This window comes from Molossus molossus, unplaced genomic scaffold, assembly GCF_014108415.1.
Source record: "Molossus molossus isolate mMolMol1 unplaced genomic scaffold, mMolMol1.p scaffold_m16_p_11, whole genome shotgun sequence".
Classification (NCBI taxonomy): Eukaryota; Metazoa; Chordata; class Mammalia; order Chiroptera; family Molossidae; genus Molossus; species Molossus molossus.
The window spans coordinates 50,861,710-50,878,865 of record NW_023425346.1 but is presented as its reverse complement, the minus strand read 5'-3'; the positions used below and the strand labels follow the sequence as shown (position 1 = coordinate 50,878,865).

At 38.0% G+C, this 17,156-nt stretch overlaps 1 protein-coding gene and 1 pseudogene across 22 annotated transcripts in view; one reads left to right on the top strand and one right to left on the bottom strand.

Annotated features, from left to right (window-relative positions):
• ABI2 (abl interactor 2) overlaps window positions 1-17,156 on the top strand; it is a 183,063-nt gene that overhangs the window by 153,531 nt on the left and 12,376 nt on the right. For 12 of the 22 annotated variants that reach the window (XM_036253530.1, XM_036253517.1, XM_036253529.1 and 9 more), the window contains one exon: window positions 14,878-14,964. The exons of 8 other annotated variants lie outside the window; for them this stretch is intronic. In XM_036253530.1, coding sequence (XP_036109423.1) covers window positions 14,878-14,964 — 87 coding nt within the window. Of the gene's footprint in view, window positions 1-12,477; window positions 12,571-14,877; window positions 14,965-17,156 lie in introns of all 22 variants that reach the window. 2 more of the 22 variants (XM_036253514.1, XM_036253509.1) reach the window with 1 other exon arrangement.
• LOC118625135 lies at window positions 3,619-3,881 on the bottom strand (annotated as a pseudogene).

Genomic DNA, 17,156 nt, shown 5'->3' with positions numbered 1-17,156 from the left:
AACACAGTTTAAAGAACACTTTTATATTTATTGTTTCATTTGATTCTTAAAATTATGTGATCACTTTCATCTGTATTTTACAGGTCAGGAAACTAAGACTGAGGTGATGGTCAAGTTAGGATTTGAATTTATGTTATCTAATTCCATATTCTTTCTTTTGTACTAGATTTCTACTTACCTTCAGATTTAAAAAAAAAATCTGTCTCACCCTCTCGTGTGTTCTTTTTGGTTGAGCAGGAAGATGTCCACATTGTAGTGTAAACTGCATGAGAGCCTGAAACCTTGTCTTTTTTTTATATAGTTATATCCTGGGAATAGTGCTCAGTAACTATTTGTTGAATGTGGAATGAATCTCTTGTTCATTTATTCAAATCCCTTCACTGTTTTGGGTCTCTCTTGTAGATTACAGTCGGCCCTCGTTTATCATGGTTAATCAGTTCCAGACTCTACCGCGATAAATGAATTTCTGCAAAGTAGGATTCTTTATTTATACAGTTGTCCCTCGCCACTTTGTGCTTCGACTTTTGCGGCCTCACTCTCTCGCGGCTTAAAAACCATGTTTATAGTCTAATCACCCTATGGTGTAATTACCAACTGCTTTACTTGAAATATACTTCTCTTACTGCTTAGTGATTTGGGCTGTGCCATTCTTTTTTTTTTTAATCTTCACCCAAGGATATTTTTCCATTTATCTTGAGAAAGAATGGAAGGAGGAGAGAGAGAGGGAGAGAAATGGAGGGAGAGAAAAACATTGACATGAGAGGGTCACATCGACTCGTTGCCTCCTGCCCGACCCCAACCAGGGTCGGGGACGAACCACAACCAAGGTATGTGCCCTTGGCGAGAATCGAATCTGAGACTTACTGGTCTGCGGCTGACGCTCTGTTGCTTAGCCAAACTGGCCAGGGCTGTGCCATTTTTTTTAAACTCATTTTGAGCTTAATTTTGACAAATCAACCTGTCTTTTCATCCATTCTTTTAAATCGTGTTCCAAACCCATATTTGACTAGGAGCTAGTTTGTACCAAAATGAATTTTTTTTTTTTAATTTTAGTTTGTTAGATATGGGTTATTTCATAGTTCTGAAGGTAAGCTTTGTTTCTGGCCCTCTTGGAAGTCTAGATAATTATTGCTTTGGGCGCTTACGTCCTTCCTCATCTCTGGAAAGAGTTTTGAAAGAAGGATTTCAGTCCAAATGGACTGGTTCTATAATAGAGCTGAGATGCGCCACTGTTCCAGCTTGAGACCAACTGTACATAATATATAGAATGTATATGTAAGGATATTTCATGCTGTGTACATGTATAAAAACAAAATATTGGTGTTATGAGAACCCTGTTAGTGGAAAATACTTGAAGGGTATTTAAGTACATATTTATATATGTTTTAAATACCTATTTTAATACTTTTTTCTTTATAAGTCTGATTTTAACATACTTGAAAGTATATGTCAAAGTGAAAAAATACCTTACTCTATGGAATGATTTTAATGAAAGTATTTTTCATGCTAATGAAAGTATAGTGAATTGAGATTATGAGCCTTCAGTATAATGTGTGAGACAGTTTAGTTAGTTGGTGTGGTTTTTTTTCCTGTACTCCTCTCTATTAAGTTCCGCCTTTATACTCCAGGGATTTCGTAACTGTTTACAGAGTGTAACTACAGTTTTGTTAGTTTGATTAATCAGAGTGCTTTTCCTAAACTAAAAAAACCCAACTTTTTAATAAAACATGTTTTTTGAAAAGCTGTTTTTGCAAGACTTAATGCCTTGCAAACCAGTGTTTTAAAGGCCATTAGATGCTCCTTTATTTTATTTGCTTTAGAATATCATGTAAGTTTCATGTATTACTCCACTGGTCTTACAGTGGTCCCTGTTTTTTTATTTTTAAAATGAGAAAATTTGTTGTGCTTTTTCAAGTATCCAATAACATGATCCTGGGTATGTGTTATATGAGCATATTTTTTTTTTTTGCAGTTGGATGATGGACATGAATGTGTGCTTTTGAAGAAGTGAGCTAACAGGCTGGGATTCATGTGAATAATTCACTGGGGTTTCTGTGAGATTTAAATCTAGCAGCACTGTAACTATATTTGGTTTGAGTTTAAAAAGGGAATTATAACATAGGAATTAAAATACAGAACACCCGGTATCTGGAGTCTAGTTCTAGAAGCACAGTAATTACTTTTCTAATGAGATTATTTCAGAAACAAATTAATGACAGTAACACTTTAATCAGGGCATAGCTGAAACCCTTTAATTGTCATTGTTTCTTAATCTAATCCAGCCAAAGAAATAGCAACACCAATTTATCATTCATCTTGTCAGCAGTAAGGAAGATCATTGAAACATATAGAGCTAATCACAAGTTAATAGTTTTTAGTTTAAATATAAATATGAAGCACCTTGGTATTAAAAAAATATATATGTATGTATATTTACTTGTACTCATACATTTACATGTATAAACCTAATTTGATAAGTGTCTTAGGCTGCTATACAGAGCTCCATAGACTAGGTGGCTTATGAACAACAGAAACTTCTCACGTTCTGGAGGCTAGAAGTTGGAGATCACGGTGCTAACATGGTCAAGTTTTGGTGAGAATTCCCTTCTGGTTTGCAGTCTTCATGTTGTATCCTCACATGGTGGAAGGAGAGAGAGAGAGCTATGTAGGGTTTCCTTTATAAGGGCACTAATTCCATTAGTGATGGCTCCATCCTCATGACTTAATCATCTCACAAAGGCCCCAACCTCTAAATACCATCACATTGGGAATTAGGATTTCAGCATATGAATTTTGAAGGAACATAAACATTTGGTCCATAACTGTAAGGAATCAATAATGTGGTATTGAAGTACTAAGGCGTTGTTAGAAGATATTCTACATTTTACTGCTCATATTTTCCTACAACAGATACTCTAATTCATAAAGTGGAATGTTGGTTCTAAGAAATGTGTCTGTATGCAGTTATATGAGATAGAGGAATTTCTGAATAAGTATGTCATAATCTAAACACTGACTATTATTAAAAGAAACTGAAAATAAAACAACCAATGAAAAAACAATATTGAGTGGGTGGTATTGTAGAAGAGAAGCCATACCACATTAAAATGATAACTAAGTACAGAATTACCAAAAAATCTCCAGAAGAATATAGACATTGTGGGGCCTAAGCAAAGTATAAACCAAGAGCAGTAGTAGGAAGCTACTTTTAAATTCTAATCTTGGGCAGTTTTTGAAGTTTGTTAGAGAATGTTTACTCTTGAGAGAACAAAAAAAGCAAGAAAGCTACTGAAAAGTGTAAGTATATTTTCAGATGACCAAGTAAACCAAATAGACCCTTTACATTGATTATTAAACACAAGTTATATATTTTTTTCCTTTCTTCTTTTAAATTTCTCTTTGCATTCTGCACGCTGACACAGAGGTAACACAAAATGACTGAAACTTAAATATGAAAGAATTCATTACAATTAAATCTACAACTGTATACATTTACCTTATTCACATGTCAGTGAAAAATCACCCTTATGAAATTCGACAAATTATATCAAAAAAATCCCAAAAAGATCTCATAAAAAAATACATCTAAGTCTGAAGAGTACTGCACTCTTGACGCCTTCATATCCTCTTCTTCTGTGTGCTGTTGTACAACACATTGTTTCCTCAGATAAATGCATCCCGTACTCATTCTTCATTTGTCCATTTACATATTCTTCTGTCTGCTCCAAGGCTATATTCATATAGCCATCCAGGCAAGCCAGGACCCCTCGATAATCCACTCCAGAATTTAATTTTACCAGCACTGGTCGTCCAATGATTTGCTTTAAGAAGTCACTGGGGGTTTGCTTCCGCAGACTCATTTTAACAATCCTGATCAGAAATTTGGGGGGCAGGACACCTGAGATCTGATCCCAGCTCTGCTAACTTAATTAGCTGTGCACCTTGGATAACTCATCATTTCACCTCTTAAGGCCTCAGGTTCCTCATCTTGTGGCTGGGACCCGAAATCCCACTCTGGCTGCCCCACTAGCCCAGCCTCCACCGACAACCACAAGTTACGGTTTGTTTGTTTTTTTAATCCTCGCTCGAGGATATTTTTCCATTTTTTGTTCAGATAGAGTGGGAGGAAGAGAGAGGAAGAAAGAGAGAGAAACATCGATGTGAAAGGGACACATCGAGTGGCTGCCACCTGCATGACCAACCAGGGCCAGGGACAAACTGCAACCGAGGTACGCGCCCTTAGCGGGAACCGAACCCATGTCTCTCTGGACCACAGGCCGATGCTCTAACCGCTGAGTCAAACTGGCCAGGGCCACAAGTTATGTTTTTAAACTGTGTGTTTTAATTTGCTACTTTTCTTGACTTAAAAGTATATGGTGATTTTTTTTTTATTTTTTTTTTTAATACTTGAAAAGGGATAACAAAAATGCTCCAAATCTTTTAACCCTTCTGAGACTACAGGACTGAAACTATTTGGTAACCATATTCTTTTCCATCAAAAAGGTCCCCTTACTGAGTATGGTTAGCTAAGTTCATTTTTATTTTATTTTTTAAAAATGTTTCTATTGGCCCTGGCCTGTTTGGTTCAGCGGTTAGAGCGTCGGCCTGCGGTCCTGAGAGACCTGGGTTCGGTTCCCGCTAAGGGCACGTACCTCGGTTGCAGTTTGTCCCCAGCCCTGGTTGGGTTGTGTGGGTGGCAGCCACTCGATGTGTTCCTTTCACATCGATGTTTCTCTCTCTCTCTCTGTTCCTCTCTCCCTCCCACTCTACCTGAACAAAAAATGGAAAAGTGTCCTCGGGTAAGGATAAAAAAAAATAAAAATGTTTCTATTGATTTTTAGAGTGGAAGGTAGAAGAAGGGAGAGACAGGAATATCGATAGACTCCTTCCTGCATGCCCTCACACTGAAGATCAAGCCTGAAACCCAGGCATGTCCCCTGGCCAGGAATCGAACTGGTGACCTCTTGGTGCATGGGTTGATGCTCCAGGCTAAGCAATTTATTTTAAAAGTAAAATATTTTAAAAATGTGGATAACAACTTAGAACAATGAGTATTTAAAAGTGAACTTAGCACCCGGCCAGTGTGGCTCAGCAGTTAAGCATCGACCCATGCACCAGGAGGTCGCAGGTTCAATTACCGGTCAGGGCACATGCCCAGATTGTGGACCAAATCCCAAGTAGGGGGCATGTAGGAGACGGCCAGTAGATGTTCTCTTTCTCTCTTCCTTCTCTCTCTTTAAAATCAATAAAGAAAAAAATGTTTTTTAATTAAAATAAATTGCTTAAATCATTTCCTTCAATGGAGTGTAAAATATAAGCAACTAAATTTGAATGGGCTGTTAAATCTATATGACCTCTAACAGTGATATTCTTTAATAGTTTTAGAAGTAGTAGAGTGTTTATTTTGTTTAATTTTCCCAGTATTTATTTTAGTAAAAATAAAATGTAAAAACCTATCTTTTTTTCAAAACTCTGTGAATTGAACATGTTAAAACACTAAGGCTCAAAGATTATGCTCCAAAGGATATTATAAATAACGAGGAAGGTCATGCTTGGAAAAGACTATATTTCATCATCAAGACTCGTCTAAGTTTGGTTTGCTCACAGAGCCTTTTACTGTTTCTGTGTCTACATGTTTCTATGTGCAGATAAGCTGTAGGTCATACACTGTTTTACTTAAGATCTCTGTGTAAACTTCAGTCACTTGGTGAGCATGCGCCTTCATATTAACTTCATTATTGTGTATTATGGACATAATATTACTGAATCTGAGCTTGGAGATCTTTTAGTGGTTATAGGGAAAGGATCTTAAGTTACATGAGGAGTCACCTTAGCTAAATGGAGTGGAAACAACTTTATAGTTACTTCCTGTTCTTGCCTGTTCATGAGATGCCTAAGACTAAAACTGAATAAGTAAACAAATCTTCGCATCAGAAATCCTGCTTAAATACTCTTGGAATAGTTCACTTTCAACTCAATTCTAAGGAGATCAGTCTGTTCTAAATTAGAATAATAGACTGGTTCACAAGCATTCAGGTCAGGTGAATTCTTAGATGGTCCAGAAAGAAAATACTGTGGTATCTGAATTTATTTGGACTATCATAGATAAAGTGTGGCCCCAGGCAAAAAAAAGTATACTTTGGGGTGACCTTTGTAAACTCCAATTGGAATTGAAAATTTTAACATTCCCTGAGCTGGCTTTGAAAAAATCTTAACTTGTTATAAAATAATTCCTTTTAAGGAAGATCTGGGTTGCTGTTGGTGGGCTTCTTAAAACTACCCTGGTTTCATATTTTCACTTTCAGAACTAGAAAAGAAATGAACATACTGGTTTATTATTATTATTTTTTTACATTTTAACCTTTTATTTGTTTATTTTTATTTAAAATTATAATCTTATTCTTTTTTTTTATTTTAAATTTTTGTTGTTGTTGTTACAGATGTTTCTCCTTTTTCACCCCATTGGCACCCCCCTCCCCATACCCCGCCCCCGGCTTTGTGGTCCATGTCCATTATGCATACATGCATATAAGTTCTCTGGTCTATCTCTTCCTAACCCCCCCAACCCCCTCTTCTGAGGGATGTCAGTCTGTGCCCTACTTCCACGTTTCTGGGTCTTCCGTATACCTCAGACTGTTATGTTCATTATATTCCATATATAAGTGAGATCATGTGGTATTTGTCTTTTTCTACTTGGCTTATTTCACTTAGGATAATACTTTCCAGGTCCCTCCATGTCATCTCAAAGGATAAGAAATCTTTTTTTCTTACAGCTGTATAGTACTCCATTTTGTATATGTACCACTGCTTTTTTATCCATTCGTCTACTGATGGACACTTGGGCTGTTTCCAGATCGTAGCTATTATAAATAGTGCTGCTGTGAACATGGGGGTACATATATTCTTTCTGATTGGTGTTTCAGGCTTCTTAGGGTATATTCCTAGAAGCGGTATCACTGGGTCAAATGGAAGTTCAATTTTTAATTTTTTGAGGTAACACCATATTGTTTTCCATAGTGGCTGCACCAGTCTGCATTCCCACCAGCAGTGTACTAGAGTCCCCTTTTCTCCACACCCTCGCCAACACTTGTTGTTTGATGATTTGTTGATGGCGGCCATTCTGACAGGTGTGAAGTGATACCTTATTGTTGTTTTAATTTGATTCTCTCTGATGGTTAGTGATGTTGAGCCTTTCTTCATATGTCTCTTGGCCATTTGTATGTCCTGTTTGGAGAGGTGTCTATTCAGCTCCTCTGCCCATTTTTTAATTGGGTTCTTTGTCTTCCTTTTGTTGAGTTGTATGAGTACTCTATATATTTTGGAAATTAACCCCTTATCTGATTTATCATTGGCAATGATGTTCTCCCATACAGTGGGTTGCCTTTCCATTTTGATGATTGTATCTTTTGCTGTGCAGAAGCTTTTTAGTTTGATGTAGTTCCATGGGTTCATTTTTTCCTTTGTTTCTGTTTCCTTAGGAGATGTATCAGTGAAAATTCTGCTGTGTATGATGTCTGAAATTTTGATGCCTACATTTTCTTCTAGAATTTTTATGGATTCATGGGTCACATTTAAGTCTTTTATCCATTTTGAGTTTATTCGTGTGTAGGGTGTAAGTTGATGGTCTAGTTTCATTTTTTTGCATGTAGCTGTCCAATTTTCCCAACACCGTTTATTAAAGAGGCTGTCTTTACTCCACTGTATGCTCTTGCCACCTTTGTCAAATATTAATTGAGCATATTGCCTTGGGTCCATTTATGGGTTCTCAGTTCTGTTCCACTGGTCTATATGCCTGTTCTTGTGCCAGTACCAGGCTGTTTTGATTACAGTCACTTTGTAGTATAACCTGATATCTGGTATTGTGATCCCACCTACTTTGTCCTTTTTCAAAATTGCTGTGGCTATTCGGGGACTTTTTTGATTCCATATGAACTTTTGAAATAATTGTTCTAGTTCTGTGAAATATGTCGTGGTATTTTAATGGGGATTGCATTGAATCTATAGATTGCTTTGGGTAGTATGGACATTTTAATGATGTTAATTCTTCCAATCCATGAACAAGATATGTGCCTCCACTTTTTTGTATCTTCCTCTATTTCTTTTTCAATGTCCTGTTGTCCTGTAGTTTTCTGCAAATAGTTTCTTTACTTCTTTGGTTAAGTTTATTCCTGGGTATCTTAATTTATTGGCCGAGATGGTAAGTGGGATTGTTTTTTTAGTTTCTCTTTCTGTGAGTTCATCATTGGTGTATATGAATGCTGTTGATTTCTAGACATTAATTTTGTATCCTGCTACTTTGCCAAATGTATTTATTAAGTCTAGTAGATTTTCAATGGAGTCCTTAGGGTTTTCTATGTATAATATCATGTCATTTGCAGATAATGACAGTTTCACTTCCTCCTTTCCAATTTGGATCCCTTTTATTTTTTCTTCATGTCTGATTGCTGTGGCCAAGACTTCCAGTACTATGTTAAATAAGAGTGGCGAAAGTGCGCATCCTTGTCTTGTTCCTGTTCTTAAGGGATATGTTTTTAGTTTCTGCCCATTGAGTATGATGTTGGCTGTAGGTCTTTCATATATGGCCTTTATTATGTCGAGATATGATCCCTCTATTCCCACATTGCTGAGCGTTTTTATCAGAAATGGATGTTGGATTTTGTCAAATGCTTTTTCAGCGTCGATTGATATGATCATGTGGTTTTTATTCTTCATTTTGTTTATGTGGTGTATCACAATTATTGATTTGTGAATATTGTACCAACCTTGCATCCCTGGAATTAATCCCACTTGGTCATGGTGAATAATTTTTTTGATGTATTGCTGGATCTGATTTCCTATTATTTTGTTCAGGATTTTGGCGTCTATGTTCATCAGGGATATTGGCCTGTAGTTTTCTATCTTTGTAGTCTCTTTTTCTGGTTTTGGAATTAGAATTATGCTGGCCTCATAGAATGAGTTTGGAAGTCTTCCTTCTTCTTGAATGTTGTGAAATAATTTGAGGAGAATGGGTGTTAGTTCTTTTTCAGTGTTCAGTACAACTCCCCCATGAAGCTATCTGGGCCTGGGCTTTTGTTTGCTGGGAGAGTCTTTATTACTTCTTCAATTTCCTTAGTAGTTATTGATCTGTTCCCAATAAGAGATAGTTTTCTATCTCTTCCCAGTCCAGTTTTGGGAGACTGTGTGTTTCTAGAAATTTGTCCATTTCGCTTAGACTGTCTAATTTGTTGCCATATAGTTGTTCATAGTAGCTGTTAACAATCTTTTGCATTTCTGTGGTGTCGGGTGTTACTTTTCCTCTTTTATTTCTGATTTTGCGTATTTGGGTTCTCTCTCTTTGTTTCTTGGTGAGTCCAGCTAAGGGTCCATCAATCTTGTTTATCTTTACGAAAAACCAGCTCTTTGTTTCATTGATCCTTTGAATTGTTTTTTTGGTCTCCTTGTCATTTATTTCTGCTCTGATCTTTACTATTTCTTTCCACTTACTTGCTCTGGGGTTTTCTTTTTGTTTACTTTAATTCTTTAAGTTGTGAGGTTAGTCAATTAGAAATTTTTCTTGTGTCTTGAGGTAGGCCTGTAGTGCTATGAACTTCCCTCTCAGAACTGCTTTTGCTGCATCGCATAGATTTTGTGTTGTTGTGTGTTCATTTTCATTGGTTTCCAGCACGTTTTTAATTTCTTCCTTGATTTCCTCAGTAACCCATTCATTGTTTAATAACATGCTATTTAGCCTCCATGTGTTCAAATGTCTTTGCGTGTTCTTGTTGCTATTGATTTTTAGTTTCATGCCATTGTGATCTAAGAAGATGCTTGATATGATTTCAATCTTCTTGAACTTGTAGAGATTTAGTTTGTCCTCCTATCATGTGGTCTATCTTTGGGAATGTCCCATGTGCACTTGAGAAGAATGTGAATTCTGATTTTTTTTTTGTTTTTTGGTACAGGCCCCTAGTGGGAACTGAACCCGGGACTCTGTGGTCCGCAGGCCAGAGAAGAATGTGAATTCTGTAGTTTTGGGGTGTAATTCTCTGTAGATATCTATTAAATCCATTTTGTCTAGTGCTTCATTTAGAGTCTCTGTTTCCTTGCTAATTTTTTTGTCTAGAGGATCTATCCAGTGGTATCCACGGGGTGTTGAAGTCCCTGCTATGATTGTGTTGCTGTAGATTTCTTCTTGGAAGTCCTCCAGAAGATTTTAAATATATTTAGGTGCTCCTATATTGGGTGCATATATGTTTATCAAGGTTATATCTTCCTGTTGGATAGATCCTTTCAATATTATGTAGTGGCCTTCTTTGTCTCTAGTTATGGTGTTCATTTTGAAATCTATTTTATCAGATATGAGTATTGCTACCCCAGCTTTTTTTTTTTTTGCTTTCTGTTTGCTTGAGAGATTATTTTCCATCCCTTCAATTTCAACCTATGTGAGTCTCTTGTTGTGAGGTGGGTCTCTTGTAAACAACATATAGATGAGTCATGCTTTCTTATCCAATCAGCTACTCTGTGTCTTTTTATTAGAGCATTCAGTCCTTTTACATTTAAGGTGATTATAGATATGTATTTATTTATTGCCATTTTTTTTAGGGTCGTTATATTTTTCTTCCTATTTCTTCTACTAATTACAGTAGTCCTTTTAACATTTCTTGCAGTGCTGGTTTGGTGCTAATGTATTTCCTTAGCCTTTTTTTGTCTGGGAAGCTCTTTATTTGACCTTCTATTTTGAATGATAGCCTTGCTGGGTAGAGTAGTTGGATTCAGATCCTTGTTTTTCATGACCTTGATACCTCATGCCATTCCCTTCTGGCCTGTAGTGTAACTTGTGAGAAGTCAGCTGAGAGCCTTATGGGGTTTCCTTTGTAGGTTACCTGTTGCTTATCTCTTGCTGCTTTTAGGATTCTCTCTTTGTCTTTAATTTTTGGCATTTTAATTACTATGTGTCTTGGTATGGGCCTGTTTGGGTTCTTCTTACTTGGGGCTCTCTGTGCTTCTTAAACTTGAATGCCTTCTTCCTTCACCAAGTTAGGGAAGTTTTCTGTCACTATTGCTTTGAATATATTCTCTAACCCTCGATCATTTTATTCTTCTTCGAGGACTCCTATGATACGAATATTATTACGTTTCCAGTTGTCCCACAGTCCTCTTAAGCTGTCTTCCTGTTTTTTAGTTTTTTTCCTTTTGGTTTTCTGATTGGTTGATTTTTTCTACTCTGTCTTCTAATTCACTGATCCGGTCCTCAGCTTCTTCTGCTCTGCTTTTTAGACCTTCCAATGTGTTTTTGATTTCTGATATGTCAATTTTGATCTCTTCTTGGTGGTTTTTAATTTCCAATTGGTATATTTTCAGCATCTCTATGTCCTTACTCATGCTGTTGAGCTTCCTGAAGATCATGGCTCTGAATTCTAGCTCTGTTAACTAGCCTAACTGCTTTACATTGATCTAATTTTCGGTGGCGGTCTTTTGTTCTTTCATTTGGCTTTTGTTTCTGTTTCACCATTTTGGCTATCACAGTGGGCTTTGGAGCCTGTCAAGTTGTCCCTGTGGGTGTTGGTGTTCTGCTGTTCATGGCTCCTTCTCCTGGGTTTAGATGAGCGAGGGAGGACCCATGTTAAACACCATTGTCAAGTCTTACTTTTCCTGGTTAAAGTTGCTAGCCCAGTTATGGTACTGTTATCCTCTAGCTTTTTGCCTGGAGGCTAGCAGTCCAGGTTACTTGAAGAGTGTTGGGTTGTCAGTTGATTGAAAAACTCCTTCAGGTGCTCAGCATAAGGGGATTTCCCTGAGGGTGGGGCAGATGCTGGTTGTTAAGGAGCCCAATTAGCATTTCAATGCCCCACAGGGTTGGGTTGGATCTTCGAGGGAGGGGCTGCTGCCTCTCCCCAGAGCCCTGGGAAGGAGCAAGATGGCCACCGTCTTGCGTGGCAGCAACTCAGCAAAAGCTCTGAGTGCCCTCCAAATCCCAGGTGTCCCCACACAGTTCCAGTCCAGTCTGCCCTCCCTCTGCCGAAGCCCAAGGTGAGTGGCTATGGGTTTTTTAGCCTCTGTACCGGCTCTGCGCTGTGGAGCCGCCTGGGAGTGTAACCCGAGGCGCTGGTTCCAGCTAAGGCCGCTGCTGTCTGTGGGCTCCCAGCCCCCATCTCGCGCCTTCACAATCCTACCAGGATCGAGTCAGTGTCTTTGGTTGGATGGTCCTCGCAAGCTGCTTTTTTGTTGTTTTTTCCCGTCAATTTGTCTGTGTTATAGTTGTAATTCCAGTTTGGTTCTGGTAGACGGTCTGTGTAGCTTCCGTTCATTCTGCCACCATTTTGAAATCAACATACTCGATTTTAAAGAAAAGTAATAAACAGCCTACCTACAGAAAGACTGTTCTAGGTTAAGCACCTAATCATTCATTTTTGGAGTACCAGAAGGTCATTTTTTTCCTTCTTAAATTGGATGAGAAACAATGACTGAAGTGGGAAATGTCCTACTTTTCTGTTACAGCGGAAGTTGGGGCAGGTGATAATAGAAGAGGAAGTTTGTCTTTGCTACCTTCTCTGTTCATTGACTCCTCTTCTTACCCCAGTTTGGGAAACAGTACGTATTGTGAACATATCAACAATTGTTGCAAGTTTCAGAGGGTATGAGACAGACATATAACTTGAGGATTTGACTTTAAGATGTATGACTTTAGTCCAGGCAGTGTGGCTCAGTGGTTGAGCTTCTACCTATGCATGAAGAGGTCAGGAGTTCGATTTCCGATCAGGACACATGCCCAGGTTGTGGGCCAAATCCCCAGTAGGAGGCATGCAGGAGGCGGCCATTGATGTTCTCTCCCATCGATGTTTCTCTTTCTCTCTCCCTCTTACTCCTTTTCTCTCTAAAATTAATAAAGGAAAATTAAAAACAAACAAAAAAACTATGACTTTAGGGGAAAAGCTAACCAAAAGGTATCTTTTGAAGAAAGGTCTCAATTTCTACTCTGTCCCTTAAATCTAGATACTCTTCAGGATTATCTGCTTAACTCTCATCTCCACAGCATGTATGTTGTCCCTGCATTTACCCACAGCACAACTGTTATCTCTCTACTGATCACTACTAGCTCTGTACCTCTCAATTTTTCTCACAGACTTAACTCAAACTTTCCAGTTGCCTCCCAGATTTATGCCTATGTCACTTTCATACATCGTATTTATCACATCATTATCTCTCACTGACCTGCCTACTCACCAGCCCATTTCCCTGTACTACCTACCAGGGTAATGTGGTTAATGGCACCTCCACCTTCACAGTTATGAGAACTAAAAATCTAAGAATCATCTTTAGCTGCTGCTCTCCTTCATGTACTAGCCAAATCCTTAGTTACCAAGTAATTTTTTTGCACACTGTTACTAAGTTCTCCCTTTCTTTCTGTTCCTACTGCCGTGTGTGTGTGTGTGCATACATTGTGGGCTTTTTATTTTATTTGCAACCACTCTGTAAAATAGGTTTTATTATCTTGTTAAAAATATGACATTTATGGAGTAGGTGCAAAGAATTGAATTAACTTGCTGTTCCAACACCAAGGAAATGGTGAATAGGGTTATTTGATGTTAGTCCAGTCTCTTTCCACTAAGAACTCTTTCACCTAACATATAAGGTCCTTCTCTATTTTATATCCATCCACTAACCTTTCTGTGCTTTGTACTTTCTCTCTGGGTATCTTATGTTAGCCATATGGAAACATTCCAGTCTTATGAGATGGTCACCTCTAAGCCTTTGCCTTCACCTGGTTCTCAGCTTGTTGATCCTGCTCCATTTCCTCAAGTCACGTCTATGTAGTCTTCCTCACTGGTTCCATCCCCACTGACACTACCATATGTCACACCACACTGTCACTACCTCCAGGGGATTACTACAAATATTGTTGGGTTAAAATTACTATTTTTTTTTTTTATATTACCAGCTAGAATGTGATCTTGTTGAGGGTAGTGACTCTTACTCTTTTTTAAAGTTTTATTAGCCTTAACTATAGTTTGGAGCTAAAAAGGTGTTCTCTTTATAAGAAGATGCATGTTATACTTTATACCTATTCTGAAGGAAACTATAACCATAGAGTTAATCTTGGGAAATTGTTTGGCACATACCTGGCTTATTTGTGTATTTACATACATTAAATATTTCTTGAAGGCTTACTAGTGCAAAACACTGTACCAGGTGTTTGAGACAGAAGGAAAGATACCTCGAGGAGGACAGGAGACTGATTGAAATAAGGCCAACATTTTTCTGTATGGTCAGAGAAAAAATGTGCCTACAGAAAAAATGTGCCTACTTGAGCAGGTGGTATGAATTGGGATTATGAAAAATTTTAATGACACAGACCTTATTCTCAGAGAACAGTTTTGATATTGTTCTCTTAGCAGAGTGCTTGCCGTTTAATAGGAAGTCAGTAAATTATTTATTTAATGAAGGAATGAAGAACTGATTAATTTGCCTCAATGTAATGAAAAGTCTAAATTTAGGATGTTGGGGTATGGTGTTTTTTTTTTCTCTTGTACTGGCAAATATTTAAACTTGTAACCATCAAGGTAAAATCCAGAAACTCAAATTATTCATGGTAGTCTGAAGAAATTCTTTCTTTGAGACCTGTTGTTGATATGAGAAGATCAGTTTGCCATTATATGTTAGAATAGATCTGTATATAATTGCTTCCTGTTGTCATTTTTAAAAACTTTCTTAAAACTCCTCTAATACTTAGTTTTGTGTGTTAATGAATTATCCTTCAAAAGAGGATCCTTAATATATCTTATAAAATGTTTGTGCATAGTAGTTTCCCTCCTTATATGTTTGTTTTATTGTATTATTCCTTTCTTTAATGTAACTTGCCCTTACCCCTTATCCTCCACACCTTTTTTGTTTTTACAGTATCTCTTGCTCCTCCTCCTCCCTCCATCCTACAGGTAACTCCTCAGTTACCTTTAATGGGATTTGTGGCCAGAGTCCAAGAAAATAGTAAGTTTATGTCTTCTTTATGCTGTAGATCAGATTATAGGCAAAAAATGTCATTTATATGTGATTGGCTAAATATTCATTTGCTGATATTCAAGTATTTGAATATTATGAACATGTTGCTGTATGAGCAGCTAGTAGGGATGATAATATAATTAAGATGAAATTCTCTACTTTCACATAACTTAAAATCTGGTAGTGAAGAAAAGAAAATATAAAAGAAGGCACATGTAAGAAAAGAAAGATCACATCTGAGACAATACTCTTTAATCACCAGCTATCCCATGTTTTTTCTGGGATGCTCAAATAAGAAGTAGCCTAGTTTTTTACCACTGGAATTTTAGGGTTTTGTGGCTTGCCTGAGAATCTTCCTCTCTGGTCCTGTGATTCCAGGTATAAAAATGGCCATGCCATGGTAGGTCCCAGGGGACCAAATAGCCTTTCTGTTTCCCTTAGAGGCCTCATAGATTGGCAGTGAATTAACATTGGCTTGTGGTCTGGTGTTGAGCCATGCAGAATCACATAACTAATTTTACTGACAAATTGAGTCTTCTCCTAGGGAAGTATTTTTTTTTATATTTTTTATTTTTTTATCCTCACCCGAGGACATTTTCTCACTTTTTTGTTCAGGCAGAGTGGGAGAGAGAGAGAGGAACAGAGAGAGAGAGAGAAACATCGATGTGAAAGGAACACATCGAGTGGCTGCCACCGCACGACCCACCAGGGCCGGGGACAAACTGCAACCGAGGTACATGCCCTTAGCGGGAACCGAACCCGGGTCTCTCAGGACCGCAGGCCGACACTCTAACCGCTGAGCCAAACCGGCCAGGGCCTCCTAGGGAAGTATTAAGGAAGTTCAGGAGACTGATGTTTGCAAAGCACGAAGCCTGTATCAACATTCAGTGACAAACTGCTGTTACAGAGACCAGTGTCATAGTCTATATGGTAGATGAATTCTCTTGTGAGCAGTCTACATGAGGAGCTATGTCATAATCATAAGGTTGCTTGATGGGCATAGAATCTGAACAAGGGAAATTACATTAGTGAAAGATTTAATATCAGGCTGAAGTAGCCCATTAGCATCTCATAACAGGGATGGCCTCACCAATATGATAGAAATATTTGCACTCTGTTGCTTAGGACTCTTTCTCCTTTGGACACAGGCATTGCCAGTACTAGAATGGAAGCTCTGTGAGAGCAGGGATTTTTGCCTGTTTTGTTTATGGGCTGTTTGCCCAGCATTTAGAAAATCATCTGACACATAGCAGATACTTTTAGTCCCTCCTTTTTTGTGTTTCCCTAGTTAACTTAAATGCCCCCTTTTTATCGACAAATTTCTTTCTTGTGTTTTAACTGATTATAACCCAGTCTTACTGGACTGAGGGCTCAGTCTCTCTTCCAGATGCCTTTGCATCTCTACTTGCTAATTTCTGAAAATAGTCTGTGTTACTAATTGGAGGATATCCCATGAGTACCTCCAGTGTTTACACAATGTGATTGCCTTTTGAGTTATCTTTTCTCATTTCTTTACATAGTCTTATACACCTCTCAATTGCAACATGTATAAAAATAAGAAACTTTGTGTATGAGGTATACTGTGGTTGATTTAAATTTTTTTTCTTTATTGATTTTTTTTTTTTTTTACAGGGAGAGGGAGAGATAGAAACATCGATGAGAGAACATCATTTGGCCACCTCCTGCATGCCCCCCAACTGGGGATTTGGCCCACAACCTGGGCATGTGCCCTGACCGGGAATCGAACTGGGAAAACTGCATGGGTTGACACTCAACCACTGAGCCACACCAGCCGGTGGTTGATTCTAAAGACATAATAGGACTTAAACGTTCAAATGAATGTTGTCCTCTTCAAAACATTCACCTTGGAAAGATATATACTATATTTTGGGATTATTGTCATGGCTTTCAAGTACATTTTTTTGAAGGTACTCAGTGGTAGCAGACAATCACTCTGTAGTAAGATTGATGTTTGGAAGAAGTCTGGACTTATTTGGAACCAGTTATACTGTGCTAATTAGTGTAGCTATGATCCTGTTATTCTTCTTAAAATCCTTCAATGGCTCCCCATTGCTCTTTGGATAGAGTCAAACTGTTGCAAGGCCCTTCCTGCTGAGTACCTCTTCAGTTTCTTCATGACTCTTTCTGCTGAACTATGGTCAGTTCTTTGAAGGGTCCCT